Source organism: Pipistrellus kuhlii, unplaced genomic scaffold, assembly GCF_014108245.1.
Source record: "Pipistrellus kuhlii isolate mPipKuh1 unplaced genomic scaffold, mPipKuh1.p scaffold_m20_p_15, whole genome shotgun sequence".
NCBI classification, from domain to species: Eukaryota; Metazoa; Chordata; class Mammalia; order Chiroptera; family Vespertilionidae; genus Pipistrellus; species Pipistrellus kuhlii.
In genome coordinates, this window is record NW_023425460.1 from 46,241,112 (window position 1) to 46,263,018 (window position 21,907).

Here is a 21,907-nt window from a genome sequence, read left to right on the forward strand (position 1 = left end):
CCGGAACCCCGCCATTGACCGGAATATCAACTGCAGGTTTGAGGCGCAAGTGCATTATTTGAAGGACGAATCTGTGGCTAGTTCTGATACAGGGATTTTTTTTTTAATCCGCCCTGGATGCGGAATTTTATTAACTGTCTTTGAGGCACTCACTAGGGCGCCGTGTCTTTCCGTTTCTCTCTCTCTCTCTGGATCCTTTGACCTCCTGGCACAGCTCCCGACCAGGGAATAATGAGCCAGTGATGGATTTACTGCCCCGTATGGAAGCATCTTTCCGCTGTTGGGGCCCAGCCAATGCCATCAGGTTGTGTCCCGTTATTCAATATGCTGCTGATTTTCATTTCCTGGTGTCCTCGTGAGGAGTTCTCACATCTTTAGGAAGAGGGTAACGTGGCCTTACATCAGCTGTTGACTGACACAACAAGGCTGCTTGACAAATTAGGCCCGGAGTCAGTGGCTCTAAACAGGAAGACGTTTCTTTAGATCCCGAGTCTGCGAGGCAGGGACTCACATCCCGGAGTTCTGGCCTCAGCGAGGCTGCCTGCTGTGTCTGAGGGCCACGGGCTGCTGACGAGTGGCTGGGCCTGCCGGAGTGTCTCCCCGTCCCTCCAGGCGGCCTCGCCCGGAACACTGTCCTCTGATCCTGGATGAATCACCAAATAGGGATGTGCCCCCGGAGAGAGCAACCTTTGTGCTTCCATTTTAGGGTGTGGTCGGGGCTGTTGTTCAAACGCCAGGCTGTCTGAGACTGGGGTCTAGATGGCCTGCGTCAGAACCACCCCGGGGAGAGGGCTGGGAATGCAGATCCACACCTCACGTGGCCCCCACCCCGGATCAGGGTCTCGTCTCTGCCCGGGGAGCAGGGCGCTGCTGGTCTAGCGAGCCCCTCACACACAGAGTGCCGCCGGCCGCTGCGGTCCACGCCGGACACGCTCCCCACAGCGTCCCAGTTCCTGGTGAGACGTCATGGTGTCAGGACCTGTGCATGTCACCTGTGCGACCATTTCCTTAAGCAGCACTTTTTCTTCATTTATTTGAAAACTAGAGGCCTGGTGCATGAAAATTCATGCACTGGAAGGGGGGGAGGGGTGTCTCTCAGCCCGGCCCGCCCCCTCTCACAGTCCAGGAGCCCTCGGGGCAGGAGGCAACTTGGCAATTGGGGAAAGGTGATGACCCCATCGCACCTCTGCTGCTGCCACTGCCAGCAGCGCAAGCCTTGGCTGGCCCTGGTTACCTGGGCCTCAGGCGGCCCTGGGTGGCTGGGCAGCTGCCATCTGAGCTTGCCTGTGCCTCAGGCTCTCCCTGGCAGCTAGGGGCTGAGGGACTCTGGAGGCAGGTACATGGCAAGGCCCAGCCTACCTGGGGGCGGGCCTGGCCTTGCCTTGCACCTGCCACCCTGGCAGGGCTGAGGGGACTGGGCACTGGCAGTCAATTAGCATATTCCCTCCTTATTGGCTGTGTGTGCCACCATCTTTGAGAGCATGGCAGTCAATTAGCATATTCCCTCCTCATTGGCTGTGGGCACCGCCTGGGCCTGCATTCCTCTCCCTGCTCCCGCCATGTCTCCAGTTCTGCCTCTAAAGTTTCATGTGTATGAGTGTATATATGCATGTACATACATGTGAGTGCACATATGCATTTCTATGTATGCACACATGTGCATATACTCACACACGTGTGGGGTGTGGGCATACATGAGTGTGAACACCTGTGTGCGCACGTGAGTGTGTGGGTTGAGTGCATGCATATGTGTGCATGTGTGTGGCTGAGTGCATGTGTGTGTTCATGCATTTGGGAGGAGTTTCTCTCCATATGGCTCTAATTTATGCTGATACCGTCAAGTTAGGAAACAGAAATTGTATTATTTTCACAGAAAATGGATGAGAACATTTCTTTGCACCCCACCCAGCCCTCCTCACGGAAAACGATTTCCCGGACACCCGGGGAGAGTCTCCGAGGCTTCTGGGGGGCAGGAGGGGCCAGCCGCTCCCACGCCGCCCGCTCCCGCCAGGCTGTGTCTGCGGGCGGCCGATGGTGGAGGAAAAGGGGAGAGAGGGAAAAGGAAATCCATAAATACGTGGCTTTTTGAACGTGGAATCGAAACATCCATCTTTCTAAAATGTCCAGTTTCCGCCCGGAAACGAGGCCGAAGGTAGGCCATTGGGAAGAGCGGGGCCCGGAGCAGGCGGTCACTCCGCCCCTTTCCCTGCTTGAGGGCCCAGCACACGAGTCAGCGGAGGCCCGGCACCTCACCTTCCGTGGCCTCCAGATGGCAGGTGCTCAGGACGACAAGTTATGAGCATCTCTCTGCCTCCCCATCCAGACAGCTTCCTCCGAGGCTGGGCCTCCGAGGGGAGCGCCCTCTTAAGAACACGCGGCTGCTCAGCGGGGTCCGGGCGGCTCTGTGTCCCCGCGGATGGCGGCCCGAGACGGATGCTCTGCCTGAGCTCCCCTATCGAACTGCGCGCTGGGGCCGGGGTGCAGACTCAGGAGGGTCCCCGGTTACTGTCTGGGGCCGGGGTGCAGACTCAGGAGGGTCCCCGGTTACTGTCTGGGGCCCACACCCTGGTTACTGTCTGGGGCTGAGGTGCCGATGCTGGGAGGGTCCCCGGTTACTGTCTGGGGCCGGGGTGCAGACTCAGGAGGGTCCCCGGTTACTGTCTGGGGCCGGGGTGCAGACTCAGGAGGGTCCCCGGTTACTGTCTGGGGCCGGGGTGCAGACTCAGGAGGGTCCCCAGTTACTGTCTGGGGCTGGGGTGTACACCCCGGAGTGTCCCCGGTTACTGTCTGGGAGTGAAAGCTCCCGAGGCCGCCCGTCCGTATGGGAGCCACGTGTGACCGAGAGCAACTCGGTTTGGAAATATCTGGTCGCAGCCCTGGGCTCGCAGTCCGGGCCAGACACGTGCTTCCGTGCCGGCGGATGCGTGGGGGCCCGCAGCGGCTCCCGATGGCGTGAATGCGTCGCCGGCAGTTGGGTCAGACAAGCTGGCGGGTTAGGGGGGGTCCGGTTCCTCCGGGGTGTCTTCCCAGGGAGCTGAACACCCGTCCTCCCCAAAAAACAGGTCACGGGTGACTGTGCCACAGAAGGCACTGCCGTGCCCTCGGCGTGGATGGAGAACAGTGACCTCACAGGTGTGCTCACGTGAACTCGAGTTTGGAAATGAGAACGTGTCTGCCGAATGGACTGGGGCTTTGGCAGCCGGTCACCATGGACGGAGCAGGGCCGGGGCTGCAGAGCAGAGGCTCCCACGGCCACCGGGTCCAGAGGAGCATCACGTGGGCTTCAGGGGGGTCCCCATCCTGTTCGGGGGCCCCCATCTGGCAGGGACACACACTTTAAAAAAGAATCATTCGCCGTCCATCTGAAAGCCAGAAGGAACTGGGAGGCGTATTTTTGTTACAGAATCTGGCCACTCGGCTAGACCCCAGCTTACGGCTGGCTCTCAGAAACAGCAGTTGTCAGGGAAATTCCGCAGGGAGGAAGGTTTTGCAATTTTGAAAGTCCACGTGGATTAGACGTGGAGGAAACGTCCCGCAGAATAAGAACGAATGTTCCATAGAACAAAGCCGAATGTGAGTGAGTGGAAACGTTCAAATCAAAGCCAAATGCACTAAGGGTGCTACGCATCGGCTGCAGAGCTGAAAGGTGCTTAGATTGTATAAAATGTCCTTGTAATGAATGTTCTTAGTGTTTCTAACAATGGTTTTCAATTTATCACAAATCCACAAAAGTAAGCAGTATAAAATAAAATAAAGATTAACAACGTATAAAAGGGGGCCGGTAGTTCACCGCTGCCCTCCTGTTGGACCAATAACTTTGCCCCTCACACATGCCCGTTTCCTCCCGCCCGCGCTGCTGTCTGTGCTCCTGTCGTGCAGGGGCACTTGGTCTGAGAGCTCCCACGATGACAGTTCCAATTAAGCCCTCGGCTCGCCGTTCTGGCCTTCATTCGGCTTTTCATGAGCGATTTCCTGCTGGGGAGATAACGAGCAAAACGGCTCAGACGCGGGTCCTGACTGAGCCAAAAGGAGTGGACCGGAGTTCTGGCTCATCGGTCGGGTCAGCGGGACCCGGTGGGCTTGGGTCTGGGCCCTGACCTGCCGGGGACCGTCCGTCACTGAGGGAGCTAGAAATCGCTCACCTGTCAGACCCCCGAGACCCGACTAAGCCCTACACCCCCCACCCCACCCCCATCCCCATCCCCGTGCCGTTGTGCCCACAAGGCTGAGGAAGCGCTCACGTGTGTGGGGTGATGCATTCAATACACGTCTGCACACGGGGACCCAGCCGAGAATCGGACAGACAGGGCCGCGCAGACGGGGGCGGTGGTGGAGGCAGACGAAAGGATGAGGAAATAAACCAAGTTCAGCTCCTGGGAAATGCCAGGAGGGTGAGCAGGAGAGAGCCTTGGGTGGGAGGAGGGTGCTGGGCGAGGCAGCCTCTCTAGGGGCTGATCTTTGAGCTGAGACGTGAAGAGGGAAATTGGCTCGCGCGCGCGCGTCCATGCGTGTGTGTGTGTGTGTGTGTGTGTGTGTGTGTGTGTGAAGGGCTGAGAGCAGGATCTCCTCATGCACAGAGCGTGAGGTGGGACCCAGCTGGGCGGTGAGTGGTCAGAAGGGGGGTCGGTGTGGAAGAGGGAGATGGAGGGATCTGGCGATGAGGTTCCGGGACGGGGGAGGGGGACACTCGACGGGTCTGAGCCTCCTGGCCAGAGGGGCGGGGTGCTGTGTGCGGCTGCAGGGGGACCCTAGTCCGTGGCTGTGTGGGCGGCCTCCTACCGGCAGCATCTGTCGGACGGTGGGCAAGTGGCTTATCTTCTCTGTGCCTCCGTTTCCTCCCTGTTCCATGGGGATAAGCTTCACAGGGTTGTTCGAGGTTTAAATGAGGTAAACTTGCAGGGTTAGCGTGGACTCGATGGCTAGCCGCTGTCCACCGTGTTCCCCTGCAGCCTGAGAGGGCTGACTGACTGTGTAACCTCCGCTCAGCACCACCTTTCCCCCTGCGATGGTTCTCAGGGATCCACTCCCCGCCCACCTTCACGGCTCCCTTCTCGGGTGGGAAGGGCTCCCACCAGCCAGGCGCACCCTGCACCAGAGCCTGCCCTGTGCCCTGGAGGCCCACCCAGTCCGGCCTCGTCCGCCTCCTGCACTTCTTCCCTCCCCCACCCCATCCCATTGCCCCTGTATTGTCGCCACGGCGATGCTGACGGCTTCTCTGTCCTTAGAACACACACGCTCTCTGCTGCCCCGGGCATCTCCGTCCTTGTGTCCTCATTGGATGGCTCTCTCCTTTCAGGCTGGGAGGGAGGACTGCAGGGGAGGAGGGCGCCAGGAGGACTTAGTTCAGAAGCAGGAGGGGCTCAGAGCGAACACCAAGCACAGAACCCCGATTGGAGGGGATGGCTCGGGGGTAACACAGGGCGGCCGCTAAGACGTGGCCCGGCCACGTGCCTCAGGGAGCGGGGAGCGGGGAGCGGGGAGCGGGGAGCAATGGCGGCGTTGGCGGGGCGGGTAGGGAGGGAAATGCTTTGTTTTCTGGCCGGAGCCAGGAAACATGGTGAAGTGGAGGTGAGGGCAGGACCAAAACATAGAAATGAAGCGTCCGGTGAACACTGAGCACAGACTGTGCTGAGGGCCTTGGCCACATGGATAAATATTGATTTGGGCAGCATCTGCTCGGACATTAATGAGCTCTCAGGGGGACAGTAAGAGTGCAGAGGGAAGGGGGCCAAGAGGGAAGACTTGGGGGGTGTTCAAGTCCCCCAAGGAGGCGAGGAGGCCAGGGAGAGTGTGGGTGGAGGACGGCAGGACCCGGTCAGAGGAGGGGAGGGGCGGAGAGCCAGGCTCGTCAAGTCCAGGCCTCGCAGGGGCAGGTCCGTTTCAGCAGAAGGGGGCCAGTGGTGGCCAGCGATGGCCAGGAGCACGTTGGCGAGCTCTGGCGTGGGACTGGCCTTTCCCGGAGCCGCAGATGATGGCTCTTGAGTTGTCTGACTCCAGCCAGTCCGCGGGCATTGGGGATGGAATAAGCCAGGTCCCGGCCTGTCCTCGCGCTGTGAACATCTAAACGTCGCTCCTGGGCCTGGCTGATGTGGCTCCGTGGTTGAGCATCGACTATGAACGCAGAGGTCATGGACTCAATGCCGGGCCGAGGGCCGGATCCCCCGTGTGGGGCGTGCAGGAGGCAGCCCGCCAGTACTTCCCTCTCACTGATGTTTCTCTCTCTCCCTGTTCCTCTCTGAAGTCACTAAAACTATTTTAAATAAATAAGTTAGTAAATGTAATGAAAACTAAAAGCTGCACCTGGGGTGTAGGTCTTAATCATTGGGCCCATCCCCCTCCTGTCGTTTCTTTTTGGTTTGTTTGGTTTTTTGTTTTTGTATTTTATTGATTTTTTTTACAGAGAGGAAGGGAGAGGGATAGAGAGCTAGAAACGTCGATGAGAGAGAAACATCGACCAGCTGCCTAGGGAGAGGGGGGAGGCTGAGGGGAGGGGGGAGGCTGGGGGGAGGGGAGAGGAGGGAGGCTGGGGGGGGGGAGGGGAGAGGCTGGGGGGAGGGGGGGGAGACTGAAGGGGAGGGGGAGGGGGGAGGCTGGGGGGGAGGAGAGAGGCTGGGGGAGGGGGGAGGCTGGGGGGAGGGGAAAGGCTGGTGGGAGGAGGGAGGGAGGAGGCAGGGGGGAGGGGAGAGGCTGGGGGGGAGGGGAGAGGCTGGGGGAGTGCAGCCCGTTGGGAAGCGGGGCAGCAGCCAGTCCTGACATGGGCGGCAGCACACGTTCTTAAACGGGTTTCGCAACCTCTCAGCGCTGGCGGGCGACCCCCGGGGACGTTTGGAAATAACCCTCTTGGAGGGAGACTGCAGACAGAGGCTGGCTCTGGGGGAGGCTGGGACTGTGGGGGAAACGGCCTCAGGAACCGGGAGGGGCCCGGAGGCCGAGCGTGTGCTCCCCGTGGGTCCCTGCGGCTCCGGCCTGAGGTCACGGGGCCCTCGCCGGCAGCCCCCTCCCCAGCTCCCACGTGGGCCTGGGCGGGCAGAGGCTCAGGGAGGTGGCCCCGCATCGCAGGCATGGGCGCTGGGCCAGGGGACGAGGGAGCCCCTGGAGGAGAAAGAGGGGCTTTCTGTGCGATCCGGAATAAGTGGCTGTTGAAGGAGTGAGGGGGCGGGTGGGTGAAGGCACCGACAGGAGGCAGCCTGCCTGGGGCCGGGACACGCTGCGGGCACGGCTCCTGGGGGCGCCGGTCCTGGTCCGGGGTCTCCCCAGAGCCCCTGCTTGTGGCGAGGACGCGCCCTCCCCGGGTACGGGGAGGGCAGCACAGTCCGGCCGCCGGGCGGGGCCCCTTGAGCCGCGCGTCCACGCTGGGCGGCTCCTCTGCAGCCGGGAGGCCGGCGTCTGGTCTCCACGCAGGTGGCCCTTATTTCTTCCCCCCTCCCTCCCTCCTTCCTCCCCCTTCCTCCTCCCTCCCTCCCTCCCTCCTCCCCCTCCATCACCTTCCTTCCCCCCCTCCTCACCCTGCCCTCCTCCCTCCCCCCTGCCCTCCTTCCACCCTCATCCCTCCCTCACTTCCTTCCCCTTCCCTCCTCCTTCCCTCCTTCCTCCCTCCCTTCCCTCCTCCCTCCCTCCTCCCTCCTTCCCTCCCTCCCGCCCTCCCTCCCTCTTTCCCTCACCTCCCGTCCCTTCCTTCCCCCCCCCCCCCCCTCCCTCCCTCACCTCCTTCCCTCCCCCTCCCTCCCTCTCCCCCTCTCTCCTTCCCTCCCGCCCTCCCTCCTTCCCTCCCTCCCTCCCTCCTTCCTTCCCTTCCCTCCCTCCCTCCCTCCTTCCCTCCTTCCTTCCCTCCCTCCCTCCCTCCCTCCCTCCCTCCTTCCCTCCCTCCTTCCCTTCCTTCCCCCCTCCCTCCCTCCCTCCTTCCCTCCCTTCCCTCCCTCCCTCACTCCCTCTCTCCCTCCCTCCCTCACTCCCTCACTCCCTCCCTCCTTCACTCCCTCACTCCCTCCCTCCTTCCCTCCCTCCCTTCCCTGGCCGCCCTCCCCAGGGGCACCAGTGCCTCCGCCCGGAGCCCCTCTGCCTGCCCCGCGGCCCCCATCCTGTCGGGGTAGGTGCAGGCTCAGCCCCAGGCCCCCTTCCCCCCTCCTCCCCGTACTCATGACCCTCTTGCCCCCCCTCCATGCACCCCTCTGCCGCCGGCCACGTTCCCAGCTCTGGGTTCACCCCGATCCCCTTTGGTTCTCGACACCTGGAGTTTCAAACGCTTCGCGACCCGCTTGAGAGTTCTCCCGAAGAGGCCGTGTCAGGCGGCAGCGAACCCCCAGCCCCGAGGAGGGAGCTCTGTAACCGCAGACTTCCGCGGAGGAGGATACACCGGCGCGGCTTTAGGAGAGCCCGGGGACCGTAAAATGTCTGGGATTAAGATTTCTATACCACGCGTGCCCCGTAAACGGGAGCTCCGGGTAACCCAAAACCGAGCGCGATGACTCAGGTCTGGGACATGGGCGTCCGGCCGCGGCGATGGGAACGGCCCGCCCCGCCCTCCCCGAGGGCCCACTCCGTCCCCGCACCCCCAGGGCCGCCCAGTCCTCCCCTAGGGCCCACTCCGTCCCCCCCCCCAGGGCCGCCCCGCCCTCCCCGAGGGCCCACTCCGTCCCCCCCCCCCAGGGCCGCCCAGTCCTCCCCGAGGGCCCACTCCGTCCCCCCCCAGGGCCGCCCAGTCCTCCCCGAGGGCCCACTCCGTCCCCGCACCCCCAGGGCCGCCCAGTCCTCCCCGAGGGCCCACACAGTCCCCCCCCCAGGGCCGCCGGGGCTTCTGGGGGGGGCGGAGTGGGCCCCCCTCCCCGAGGGCCCACTCCGTCCCCCCCCCCAGGGCCACCCAGTCCCTCCCCGAGGCCCACTCCGTCCCCCCCCAGTTCCGCCCAGTCCTCCCCGAGGGCCCACTCCGACCCACCCCACCAGAAGCCGCCCAGTCAGCCCCGAGGGCCCCACTCCGTCCCACCCCCCAGAAGCCCACGGTGAGGAGAGCCACACTCCGCCCCACCCCCAGAAGCCCCGGTGAGTGGGGCCACGTCCTCCCCCCCAGGAGCCCCGGTGAGGGGGAGCACACTCCGCCCCCCCAGAAGAAGCCCGGTGAGGGGGGCCACCTCCGTCCCCCCCCAGAAGCCCCGGTGAGGAGAGCACACTCGTCCCCCCCAGGAAGCCCCCGGTGAGGGGGGCCCACTCCGTCCCCCCCAGAAGCCCCGGTGAGGGGGCCCAGCTCCGTCCCCCCCAGAAGCCCCGGTGAGGGGGGGCCCACTCCGTCCCCCCCCAGAAGCCCCGGGTGAGGGGGCCCACTCCGTCCCCCCCAAGGAACCCCGGTAGGGGGCCCCACTCCATCCCCCCCCAGAAGCCCCGGTGAGGGGGAGCCACTCCGCCCCCCCCCAGAAGCCCCGGTGAGGGGGGCACACTCCGTCCCCCCCCCCCCAGAAGCCCCGGTGAGGGGGGCCCACTCGCCCCCCCCCAGAAGCCCCGGTGAGGGGGGCCCACTCCGTCCCCCCCAGAAGCCCGGTGAGGGGGCCCACTCCGTCCCCCCCCCAGAAGCACGGTGAGGGGGCCCACTCCCGCCCCCCCCAGAAGCCCCCGGTGAGGGGGGCCCACTCCGCCCCCCCCAGAAGCCCGGTGAGGGGGCCCCACTCCGTCCCCCCCCAGAAGCCCGGTGAGGGGGGCCCACTCCGTCCCCCCCAGAAGCCCCGGTGAGGGGGGCCCACTCCGTCCCCCCCCCAGAAGCCCCGGTGAGGGGGGCCCACTCCGCCCCCCCCAGAAGCCCCGGTGAGGGGGGCCCACTCCGTCCCCCCCCAGAAGCCCCGGTGAGGGGGGCCCACTCCGCCCCCCCAGAAGCCCGGTGAGGGGGGGCCCACTCCGTCCCCCCCCAGAAGCCCGGTGAGGGGGGCCCACTCCGCCCCCCCCAGAAGCCCGGTGAGGGGGGCCCACTCCGTCCCCCCCAGAAGCCCGGTGAGGGGGGCCCACTCCGTCCCCCCCAGAAGCCCCGGTGAGGGGGGCACGCTCGGAGAGCAGGTCGCCCCGCCTGGTGGAACGTGGGTGGCAATCGGCGGCCCGGAGGGGTCGGTACGGCAGCGGGTCAGGCAGGCAGGACGGAGAAACAAGATGGCACAGATGTTCGCTGAATGACTTCCCTCTTTCACGGCCAGGCTGGTCCGTCTGAGCGGGCAGGTTACTGCATCTCTAGACCCCCGCCCGGACGCACATCACTCCGGCCTCCGCCCGGCCCGGGTGGCGGGTGTGGGGCCCGCTCTCCGGCTCCGGAAAGGGGTCGTCCCAGCACCGGAGCCGGGGACTTGGCAGAGCCGATCCCAGGCCGAGCGCCAGGCGGTCCCCACAGGCCCCGCTGCCCGGGGGCTCCCGTCCGGCCGGGGTGGGGGTGACATCCTTTCTCTCCGATGCCCCCACGGGCCCGGGTCTGAAGGGAACGGCAGAGCTGTGTCCTCAGCGGCAGAGCTTTGTGGTCGGAGAGGGCCGGGCAGAGACTTCGCCCGCTGAGCACTTCCTGATGCAGGCGATGGCGGTTCCCTTCCCCCTCCCCCTCCCCCTCCCCGTTCACCTCCCCCTCCCCCTCCCCCTCCCCCCTCCCCGTTCACCTCCCCCCCCCCCCCTCCCCCCTCCCCCTCCCCCCTCCCCGTTCACCTCTCCCTCCCCCTCCCCTCCCCGTTCACCTCCCCCTCCACCTCTCCCTCCCTCTCCCCCTCCCCGTTCCCCTCCCCCTCCCCCTCCCCCTCCCCCTCCCCATTTACCTCCCCCTCCACCTCCCCCTCCACCTCCCCGTCCCCCTCCCCGTTCACCTCCGCACCAGCTCCCCCTGACCCGCTGAAGACGGGCTTTCTCTCCCCGCAGGCCTCGCCGTGGGACGCACCGTCGCGCCTGCTGCTCCGGCCGGGACGGAGGACGGGGCCTCGGCCTATGAGGTGGTCCGCGCCGCGCTCTGGGACGGAGACTCCTGGCACCCGCTGCCCAGCGCCAGCGGCAAGGTCAGTGCGTGCTGCTTCTCTCTTTCCCGGACGGTGTGAACGCACCTGCACGTCAGGCCGGCTCAGTTCTGTCCTTCCCCGACCCCAGCTCCGGCCTCAGAGCGTGGGTCCCCGTGCTTACAAAGGCGAAAGGCACGCCAAGGCGGGGCGGGGCCGGGGGGCCGGGGAGCCGGCATTGCTGCCCCTGATGATAGTAATTTTCACTCTCACACACACACACTCAAACACACACACTCACACACTCACTCACTCACTCACACACACGCACTCACACACACTCACACACACACACTCACACACTCACACGCACACGCACTCACATACACACTCACACACACACTCACACACTCACACACACACACACGCACTCACACACACTCACACACACACTCATACACACTCACACACACTCACACACTCACTCACACACACACACTCACATACACACTCACACACACACACTCACACACTCACACACACGCACTCACACACACTCACACACACACTCATACACACTCACACACACACACACTCACACACTCACACACTCACTCACATACACGCACTCACACACACTCACACACACACTCATACACACTCACACACACACACTCACACACTCACACACTCGCACACACGCACACACTCACACACACACTCATACACACTCACACGCACACACTCACACGCACTCACACGCACTCACACACACACACACTCACACGCACTCACACACACACACACTCATACACACTCACACACACACACACGCACTCACACACACACACACACTCATACACACACACACTCACACGCACTCACACGCACTCACACACACCAGGAAGTCCACTTCCTGACTCACAAGCCCCCGTTGTTCTTTCCCGAGAGCCGGGTCTTTTTCTACAGTCATGTCTAGATCATCGTCACTTTGCTTTTATCGATCCGTTATTGGTAGAAACATATTTTTAAATATATTTTTAATTGACTTTTTACAGAGAGGAAGAGAGAGGGATAGAGAGTTAGAAACATCAATGAGAGAGAATCATCGATCAGCTGCCTCTTGCACACCCCCTACTGGGTATGTGCCCACAACCACGGTACATGCCCTTGACCAGAATTGAACCTGGGACCTTTCAGTCCGCAAGCCGTCGCTCTATCCACTGAGCCAAACCGGTCTCAGCGTTATTGGTAGAAACATCTTAATGCAGCGTCCTGGTGGAGCTGAGGGTGCGGTGTCAGGCAGTGTCACATGTCTGCTCAGACACGTGTGTGACTGCGGCCTCGGTGACGTGAAGGGAGAGTACACGGAGGCTGCAGCATTAACGATGGGATTCGGTAGTTCGCTGCGTCTTGCCTGCCGCGCCGAGGTGACTTCCTGGATGCCAGCACGCCTGGGCACGGCTGGAAATGGAGAAATCGATGGAAACACGAGCTCTTCGGAGAGACCCGCAGAGAGTTCTGTCCTCCTGCTGTGGGCCTGTTTTTAGGTTATTTTTCATGGCGGAAAGCAGGCCGTGTTTCTTTGTGAAAGAAGCTGAGATGGTGGAAATGCTTCCTGCCAGGCTGCCGTCGGTGACAGCACGCCCTCGCCGCTCGGTTTCAGAGGCTCGGCGGTGGAAGCGAGCACTCAGGGTCAGAGTTTGGTGTAAGGATCTAGGCCAGCCGCACCCTGGAACGGCCCTGGGTCTGGGCACTGTGGCACGCGATGCGCCAAGTACGGCCAGTCGCGGTGACACTGACGTGTCCTCGGTGGGTTGGGTGTTGTTCCGGGGGTTGGATCCCTGCCTGGTAAGGGTGTGCAGAAAGGTGTAAGACTTATCCTGTTTTTCTTTGTTTTGTTTTTAAATTTATCATGTTAAAAAATGTTTTTATTGATTTTTTGACAGAGGGAGGAAAGGAGAGGGAAAGAGAGAGAAACATCAACGATGACATAGAAACAAAGAAACACCCATTGGCTGCCTCCTGCGCCCACCCTTCCCCCCAGTGGAGATCGAGGCCGTAACCCGGGCACATGCCCTGACTGGGAGCTGAACCAGCGACCTCTTGGTGCACGGGTCAATGCTCAACCACTGAGCCACCCCAGCAGGGCTAAATTTTTCTTAATATATATATTTCAATTACAGTTGACATACAATATTGTGTTAGTTTCAGGTGTACAGCACTGTGAGTCGACATGTATATATTGTAATTGGCCAAGGGACACTGCCTCCCTATTGCGTTCTCTCTTCATGTTCCTTTAGTCACAAATAGTTACTAAAAATCCATGCCGTCTGGCCTGTGTGAGGGGCCTGAGCGCGTCTGCCTCTGAGAAAGGCGGGAGCCCGGTGGCCGGCTCCGGGCTGGGAAGCCGCTCAGAAGGACTCAGGAAGCGTCAGATCCTGCGCAGAAGAAGCTGGAGGAGGAGGAGAGAGGGCCCCCGGGGCAGAGCTCCGTCACAGCCCCTTTGAAATCCAGACCCTCCTCTTAAAACAAGGCCACGGGGGCACATAAGCTCCGGTGCTGTCTGCTCAGCGGACAGGAATGTGCGTGCGCTGCCAAAGGCTCTTGCCCGTTGGAGCGTCTTAAGTGGGAAACGTGGGGAAGGGCCGAGCCCCCGCCGGTGGGTGCCTGTGCTCATCGGGCACCGAGGGCAGATGCCGGCGGCCGGCGGGCAGTGCCATGTCTGGGCCGGCTGGGGGGCGGGAAGGAGTGGGGAGTCCTTGTTCCAGAGACCCCTTGCCTCCTGGGTAAGCCAGGGGAGCAGGGAGCTCCTTTTTTTCTTTTTTAAAATATATTTTTATTGATTGCCTAGTGCCGTGGTCCGCAAACCGCTGCTCGAGAGCCACAGGCGGCTCTCTGGCCCCTTGAGGGTGGCTCTTCCACAAAACACCACGGCCTGGGCGAGCCTATGTTGAAGAAGTGGCGTTAGAGGAAGTTTAAGTTTAAAAAAGGTGGCTCTCCGAAGAGATGTCCCTCGTTGTGCTGCTGATGTTTGGCTCTGCGGACCGATGAGTTTGCCGACCGCGGCCCTAACACACCAGCTCCTGGTGAAGCCGCAGTGCCCGTCTGCCTCCTGGTGTCCCTGCCTCGCACCCTAATGGGCAGCGGACACAGGCCTGCGGGTGCGAGACGGCCCCTGAGCCGGGTCCAAATGGGAGGAGGCGGACGGTGCCGGGCCCAGACTCGGGGAGGCGGCGGGAGGCATGTGTGCGCATGGCCTGCGATGAGGGGCGCGGCTCACCCCGCTTGTGGACAATCTGTGCCGCCCGCACGGGCCCAGGGGCCTGTTGTCCTGGAAAGACAAGAGCGTCTCTCTCTCCGGAACCGGGGGAAAGGCCAGAGCAATGAAAGGGGGCGTGCTTCGGGAGGCCGGCCGGGATCCCGGGCTCTGTTTGGCTCGGTTGTTGGGATTAATTACGAAGGATTCAGAGTTCGAGCCCCAGGAGAGGTTCCTGCCTGTTTATACGTCCCTCCCCCTCCAGGGCCCCACCGCAGGCCCGCCTCCTCCCTGGAGCCCTCCCTGACCACCCAGGCTCCCTGACCTCACCGTGTCCCACCTCCCTCCCCCTCCCCCTCTCCTCCCCACCCCCGCCACGCGGTCAGGACCACCCAGCGGCACCCGGCGCTCCTTCAGTGCGGGTGTGGAGGGGAGACTCGGCCTGTCCTCGGCCACTGGGACCCAGAGGCACAGGCCGCTCCTGACTCCGGGGCTGGTCATCCCGGGGGTGACGGAGGGCAGGGCCGGCTGCCGGAGAGGCGGGGAGACGGTCCTGACACGGTAACAGAGGGCGAAGGCCCCGCGCCCTCCGCTCAGCCTGTGGTCCCGCGTGGGTGTCCCGCCCGCTCCTCGCAGTCTCTCCGCTCTGCCCACGTGCTGCTCAGCCGCGCGAGGCCGCTCACACCGGATGCTTCGGCAGAGGGGCCCTGACGGTCCTCCCCCAGGTCCCTAACCCCCCGCCCCCCCCCCCCGTTCCCCTCCTGAATCCGCTCAGCGAAGGGGGCGGAAGGCGGGCTGCCCGGGGACTTGGACTTCAGACGGACGGCAGAGACTGGAGTGACGTGAGTCCCGGGCAGAGCTTGGGTTTGAGTCCCACGATGAACCAGATGCCATTTCCACTCGTTTCTGCTGACTCCACGGCCTCCTCCTCTGCACCGACGCCCAGATAGGACAGTGCATGGAGCATGCTCCCCGCCTGGGGTTTGGCCAGGAGAAGGTGACACCTCAGCAGAGGAGGCAGCTCCGGGAGCTATGCAGACCCTGCCCAGCGGGTGTGTATGTGTGTGTGTGTGTGTGTGTGTGTGCACTGCCTCCTGGTTACCAGGGACAGTGTTTAACAGGGACCTTTTCGAAGTCACAAACAGCCAAGTCCTGGGGCATCTCCCGCCTTCAGACAGGACAGCCTGGGTGACTCACACGTGCCCGCAGCCCTGACCGTCATCCCTTAGCTCCGTGTGCAGAGCCCGCCTTCCTGGGCTGCCGGCTGCTGGCTGCCTCCCGCGCGTCCTCCCCAGGAGGCCCAGCCGCTCAGGCCTCTTCCTCCCCAGTAATAGGGCCCCGCCGAGTGTCTGTGGGGCCACTGGTCAACTTGGGAGTGGTCAGTGGTCCGAGGAGAGGGAACAGGGACTGGCCAAGCCCGGGCCATGGGTGGGAGGAGGGCGTGGCCAAGGACTGAGCCAGGGCCTGATGGTCACAAGACAGAGGGGGCCGTGGTGACTCCCCGCAGGCCCCGGGGGTCTGGGCTGCAGGAGCGGACAGGGGAGGCCGGGTGCCAGGTGTCTCCGCCTGGGTACAGGCGTCTCCCGTCACCCCAGAGCCGCCCGCGGCAGCTGACACGCATCGCCGCGGCTGCCGTGTGGAAAGGACGCGTGCAGTCACAGCTGTTCCTGGCAGCTGCCAGGATGGATGACATGGCTTCTCAGCCACAGCGACTGCTGTTACACTTCTGGGACGTGGTTTGAGGGCATTTCCTTAAAAGGAAAGAGGGGATTTGAACAAAGGAGTCAGCACACTTCCTCCCGAAAACGCCAGAGAGGGGCAGACGTTGGCGTTCATACCCTCTATAAAATGCCAAGTACGTGAAGAAAAGTGAAGAAAAGGGTTGGCCTGTCGAAAACATATACTCTTAGCAACCCATGTCTTTTGATGAGCAGGATTTTTTTGAATCCAATTTACAAAATGGCATTTCCCTTCCTAGTGTCTGTCACTTTCCGTTCTTTGACGGTTAGCTTACCTGCTTTTTGTGATGTGTGTTTCTTGCTGACAGCCATCTAGGTAAGTCTTGTTTTTTCAGAGTCCGACCATCTCTGCCGTTAGTTTCGAGTGTTTAGACCATTAACGTTTAATGTAATTATGGACTTGGTTAGCTGTATTGAAGTGGTTGCTTTTGACCTTCTGCTTTTCCATCTGTCTTTGTGTCCACTTTTCCTATTTCGGTTCGGATTAATGTAGAGGTTTTTAAGGGTTCCATTTTTCTACATGTTCCCTGTGTCTTCCTGGATTGTTTGATCAGCTGATGGGTGATGTTTGGTGAGGCGTAGCCTTTGTCAGAGTCTCTCCTGAACCGCAGGCTCAGAAAACGGTTGTGTCCTTTCTCAGTTCTCCCAAGAAGGACGCATGGCCAGCACCGCCTGCGTGCACACGAGCGACGTGAGTGTGTGCTGCACAAAGGATGGCTCACGGCCCTGGGCTTGGTCCCTGGAGGAAGCCAGCTCGAGGAAGGCGGTGGGATCCACACTGAGCTTCTTTAACTTGCTCATGTCCGCTGTCAAGTCATGTTACACTGTGTGGGGGGATTTTTAAAATTCCTTCGGCCTCGGACCTCCCCTTTTCTGCACCAGCCCTCCGAGGTGTGCGGGTCGAGGCGGTCTCGCTGATGGGAGGAGCCAGGCAGGGCTTTGCACTGCGGCGGCTGAGGAGCCTGAGCCGGAGGGCGAAGAGGCTTGGCCGTGCCCCGGGAGTCCGTTTCCGCCAGCTCCAAACACACCCCTTGTTCCCGGTTGTGCAGAAATAGCTTCCTGTCCCCACGCCCCCTGTTTAGCTCTGAGCATAAGACCTCACCCCAAAACCTTCCCCAGAGCGCGGGACGGCGGACCTTCCGGGGGGGGTTCGGGGGGGAGTGGTCGGGTGCCTTCTCAGGGTCCGACGGCAGTGAAGGACCCGCCCTGAGAAATGGCGGGACCTCAGAGAGGCCGATCGCTCCTCTTTGCAGCCGGCTTCCTCCGCCACCAGACTGTCCCCGCCGCTCAGAGAGGCCAGGCTGAGGGGGAGGACGGCCGCTCTGCAGGGGCAGCCCAGGGCCCGCAGCAGCCAGGACGGTTGTGGTGTGGGTGACCCCCAGGTTAGCACGAGCAGCTGGGAAGGCCACGGAGGACAGCCCCCTGACGGACGGGGTTCTTCCCACCAGCACACATCCCAAGACAGAGCGGCCGCGTCGCAGGGAGAGGAGCCCCGGCCTCCTGCGGGAGGTGGGCGGGAGGACCCACTCTCGGACATCTCCGGACCAGCCCTCTCCCCCTCCCTTCCCCCCCCAGCCCCATGCCCCGGTGCCCAGCTTCCCACCGGCTCCTTCCCTGCCTTATCCTCTTCGTTTTTTAATTTTTATTTTTATTTCAGAAAGAGGAAGGGAGAGCTGGATAGAAACATCCATGATGGGAGAGAATCACCCACCGCTGCCTCCTGCACGTCCCCTGCTGGGGATGGAGCCCACAACCCCCGCTTGTGCCCTGACCGGGCATGGAGCCGGGACCTCCTGGTTCAGAGGTCAGTGCTCAGCCCTGCGCCCCACGGGCTGGGCTCTCTTCTGCTCTTGTCCTTAACGTGCAGCCCCTTTCGGGGCTCCGTGACCCGTCTGTAGCGCCTCTCATGTGCAGGTCGCTTCCGCCACCACAGCCCGGGCTCAGTGAGCAGGAGTTGGACGTAGTGCGTCGTTGCTGTGTTCAGAGTTAGAAGTCCCGCAGTGCGGGCGTTCACCGCTCTGGGAAGACACAGTCCTTGCTGCTGTGTGGGTCCTTCCTTTCTCTCCGCCAGTCCACGGTCAGTGGTGGCTAACGCAGTGCCAGCGGGGCTCTGCACTGTGGTCTCCTTCTGAAAAACACTGAGTCCGGCCCGGGCTGGCCCGCTAAGTGGTCCCACATCGGCCCCTGCACCAAGGGTCTGGGGTTTGACTCCTGGTCAAGGGCACACACCAGGGTCGCAGGTTTGAACCTCAGCCAATGTCGGGGTGAGTGTGGGAGACAACCAACCAATGTGGCTCTCTCACATGGATCTCTCTCTGTCTCTCTCTCCATTCCTCCCTCCCTCCCCCTTTCTAAAAATCAATGGACAAACCCTTCTGGTGAGGATTAGAAAACCAACAGCTGAGCCCACGCTCGCTTTGCACAGGGGCCAACTGTGCTTTTGTTTTAAAAAATACAGCGATCGTGTCAGACGCGGGGGACCCCTCGCCCCGCCCGGTCCTCCTTGTCCCAGTTGTCCTCATGCGAGGGGTGAGTCCTCCCGCCCGGGGGGTGCGTTCCTTCCCGTCACCAGGATTTCTGTTTCTGCTAAAACGCATTTATCATCCTCAAGCCATCATAAAAGAGCAATTACTTTCTGGAAAATGCTGACTTTCGGTTTTTGGTCCAAATCCCCGAGATCGCACGCACAGGGAGCCCGGGTCCAGAGGCACATCTGTGATCGGGGCTGCAGCCCCCGGGGTTCACCCTGAGCCTGTCCAGGAGAGGGCCGGGCCGGAGGCCGGAGGGAGGCCGGGGAGAGGCTGGGGGGAGGCCGGAGAGAGGCCGGAGGGAGGCCGGGGAGGCTGGGGGGAGGCCGTAGGGAGGCTGGGGGGAGGCCATAGGGAGGCCATAGGGAGGCCATGGGGAAGCCGGGGGGAGGCTGGGGGGAGGTTGTAGGGAGGCTGGGGAGAGGCTGGGGGAAGGTTGTAGGGAGGCCGGAGGGAGGCTGGGGGGAGGCCATAGGGAGGCCATAGGGAGGCCATGGGGAAGCCGGGGGGAAGCCGGGGGGAGGCCGGGGGGAGGTTGGGGGGAGGCCGGGGGGAGGCCGGAGGCCAAACTCGCACGGCCTGGCGCCCGGACAAACGTGCCGGAGGGAATGAGCCGCCGGGAGTGATAAGGGGTGTGTGTGGGGGCGGGAGGGGGGATAGGGGGGAATGAGGAACAATAAGAGCGTGAAGCCAAACGATGATTTGATTTAAGCATCCAGCTTGGCCGGCCTGAGAGCCCTCCGGAGGAGGCGGAGAGTTCAGATAAGGCCGGGATGTTTGCACACGACTTGGCCTTGAGATGTTTCTTAAGTGGCCAAGCTGTCCCGGGCCGAGGTACATGCTCCCATGTATGTTCCTCAAGATTGAACATGATTCAGTGATTAAGCCCGGCCGCAGAGTCTAAGCGAGGATTAAGGAGGCCGAGGGTCAGGCCGCGCCTGGAAACAGGAAGTTCACAGGCGTGTTTGGAGGTGGGGGGGAGGGGGTGTCGCCCACGTGGATGAGGGAGCGGGGACCCACGGGTGCCCGTCTTCTCGGGATTTCTCCGTGGACGCTGCCCGTCCCTCGCTCCGGCTGTGATGCACATGGCTGATGACGGTCCTCAAAGCTTCCTGCCAGCCGGCCACACCCTGCAGAAACCACACCCCCTCATGAGTCCACACCCGCCCACAAGTCCACTGTGGCTGCTCTGCCCCCAGCCCCACCCACACGCCTCCCGCCGGGAGCCAGGGTTCCCCACACCTGGCTCAGGACCCCGAGGCCTCCCCTCCCTCCAGCCGCCCGTTTCCTGTATGTGGGAACTGCAGACCTAGCGCTCCCGGCCACGCTCCCCGATAGACACTCATCCCCCCCGCTTCCCACGGGCCCCGGGTGAGCGGCACCCTGCGCCCAGTGTGGTTCTTGCGTGGCGAGTTTTCTTCCCTGCAGCGGTGGCCTGAAAGACACAGCCTGTCTGTGTGCACACGCACGGGGAAGGTGGAGAGAGTGATCTGGAAGCTGCTAGGATTAGCACTTAGCGAGCCATAGACCAGCTGGCTGCATGCGGCGGTTCCTGCAGGAAACGGGAAGGCCAACGCCCCGGCTGGACAGACTGAAAAACGAGATTTCCCGCCCATGCACACCCTGCGTGCCGCTTCCCATTGGGTCCCCCCAAAAAGCAACGCTGCGCCCCTTGCAGGAGGCACGGTGTCCCCGATCTTGCGAGGCGGCCGCTCTTGGAAAGCAGCACCTTTAGGGGTTTCCCCTGTTTGGGGCTGTCCCTCCAGGGGCTCTCAGAGCCTCTGACCCCACCCGGCCGGCGGGACTCAGCATGAGCATCGACCTACGACCCAGGAGGTCACACCGATTCCCGGTCGGGGCACAGGCCCGGGCTGTGGGCTCCATCCCCAGTGGGGGGCGTGCAGGAGGCGGCCTGTCCATGATCCTCTCTCACCATTGATGTTCCTCTCTCTCTCTCCCTCTCCCTTCCTCTCTGAAACCAATACAAATTGCTGTTAAGTGATGTGTCTGCCTCAGAATCGGCCCTGCCCTCAGAGGGCGGCAGCGGAGGAAGGGGCCTATGGCAGGCAGGCTGCTGGGGCAGGGGGTGGACGGGCAGCTTTCCCATGAATAAACGCGGCTTTAGGATGGTGACTGTCCCAACAGTCATCTTACATGAACACCGAAGCGTCGCTGCACATTGATGCATCCGTGGTCCCGTCGGCAGCCACGGGATAACGGGCCTGAACGGAGAGCGCCCCGTGGGGGAGGTGGCGGGAAGGGAGACGCGGGCTGAACACCCGTAGGCGCATCGAGGCCGGGACACACGGTGACAGGAGTCCACACCGAAGGAAAGAGCCCAACCTTTACCCACGCAAACCGTCAACACAGCACGACGCCCAGCTCCCAGGCAGCTCTCACCAAGGTCCACGTGTGCCGTCTGCGCCGTTAACGGGGTGATTGCCAATGTCGGTTTCCACCGGGAAGAACTGCCGATAACTCACGAATAAGCATCACGGTCATCTGTGTGACGACCCGCAGGCCCCTCTGGGGACACCCCACATGGCTCTGTGCAGCCTTCCTCCTCCCCGCCTTTTCTGCGGTTACATCAGTGCCGTCCTCTCCCAGTTCTGGGCGCCGTGTCTCCCGGCTGTGAAACCAGCCCGCTGCTAGGCAAGTGGTAATCAAGATTCCTCTAAATATTCACGGCAGTGAAGACTCCCTCGCGCCCCATAACGCCAGGGCTGCGGGCCACGGCATTGATTTGGAGCCGGAGAGGGAGCGGGTGAGGCAGAGTCCCCGGGCGCAGTATGTTAACGTTCCGCTTGGAAAATTAGATCCCTGTGCGCGTCCCGGACAGACCACCGAGCTGGCCGTTGTCTTCGAGAGGGCAGCCTGGAATGGTGATGGGAGTGGGACTTGGCTATTGACCCCCATTTTTCTAAAGAAATGTACGTCCCCTTTGTTGACTCACTGCCATCTTATTTCAACTCCATGGTCAGGCTCAGAGCTCCCCAAGTCATTGAAAATGGGCTGAGATCAAGGACAAAGAAACCTCCAGCTGAGGATGCTGTGTATCATTGCATCCACCAGAGAGAGAAATTAACGTGGCATCCACGGGAGGCCAGGACTGACCGGAGAGACTGCACCCACGCTGAGGGAGAAGATTTAAACCCGAGTTTGGGTGAGCTCCCAGTTACACACATTACAGGAGGGCAGCCACAGGGACCGGCCAGAGAAGACGCCAGCCCATCAGTCACTTGGGAAGCATCTGTTTGTAGGATGTGCTGGCGAGTGGCCCGGGGGACACCACGGAGAGAGCACAGGGCACCAGAGGGTCTCAGCCGGAGCCTCACTTTGCGGACCTGCCCAGGAAAACTACCCAGGGGTGCGGACCCTGCCCTGACTTCACTCTGGGAGAGACCCCTCACAAGAAACCAAACCTTGGCCTTAAACTTCTAG

General features: G+C 62.5%; 1 protein-coding gene across 2 annotated transcripts in view; it reads left to right on the top strand.

The window, feature by feature from the left end:
- Nucleotides 1–21,907, top strand: part of ADAM12 (ADAM metallopeptidase domain 12) — a 92,214-nt gene that overhangs the window by 9,514 nt on the left and 60,793 nt on the right. For both annotated transcript variants that reach the window (XM_045582190.1, XM_036438015.2), the window contains exon 2: nt 10,870–11,003. In XM_045582190.1, coding sequence (XP_045438146.1) covers nt 10,870–11,003 — 134 coding nt within the window. The remainder of the gene's footprint in view (nt 1–10,869; nt 11,004–21,907) is intronic.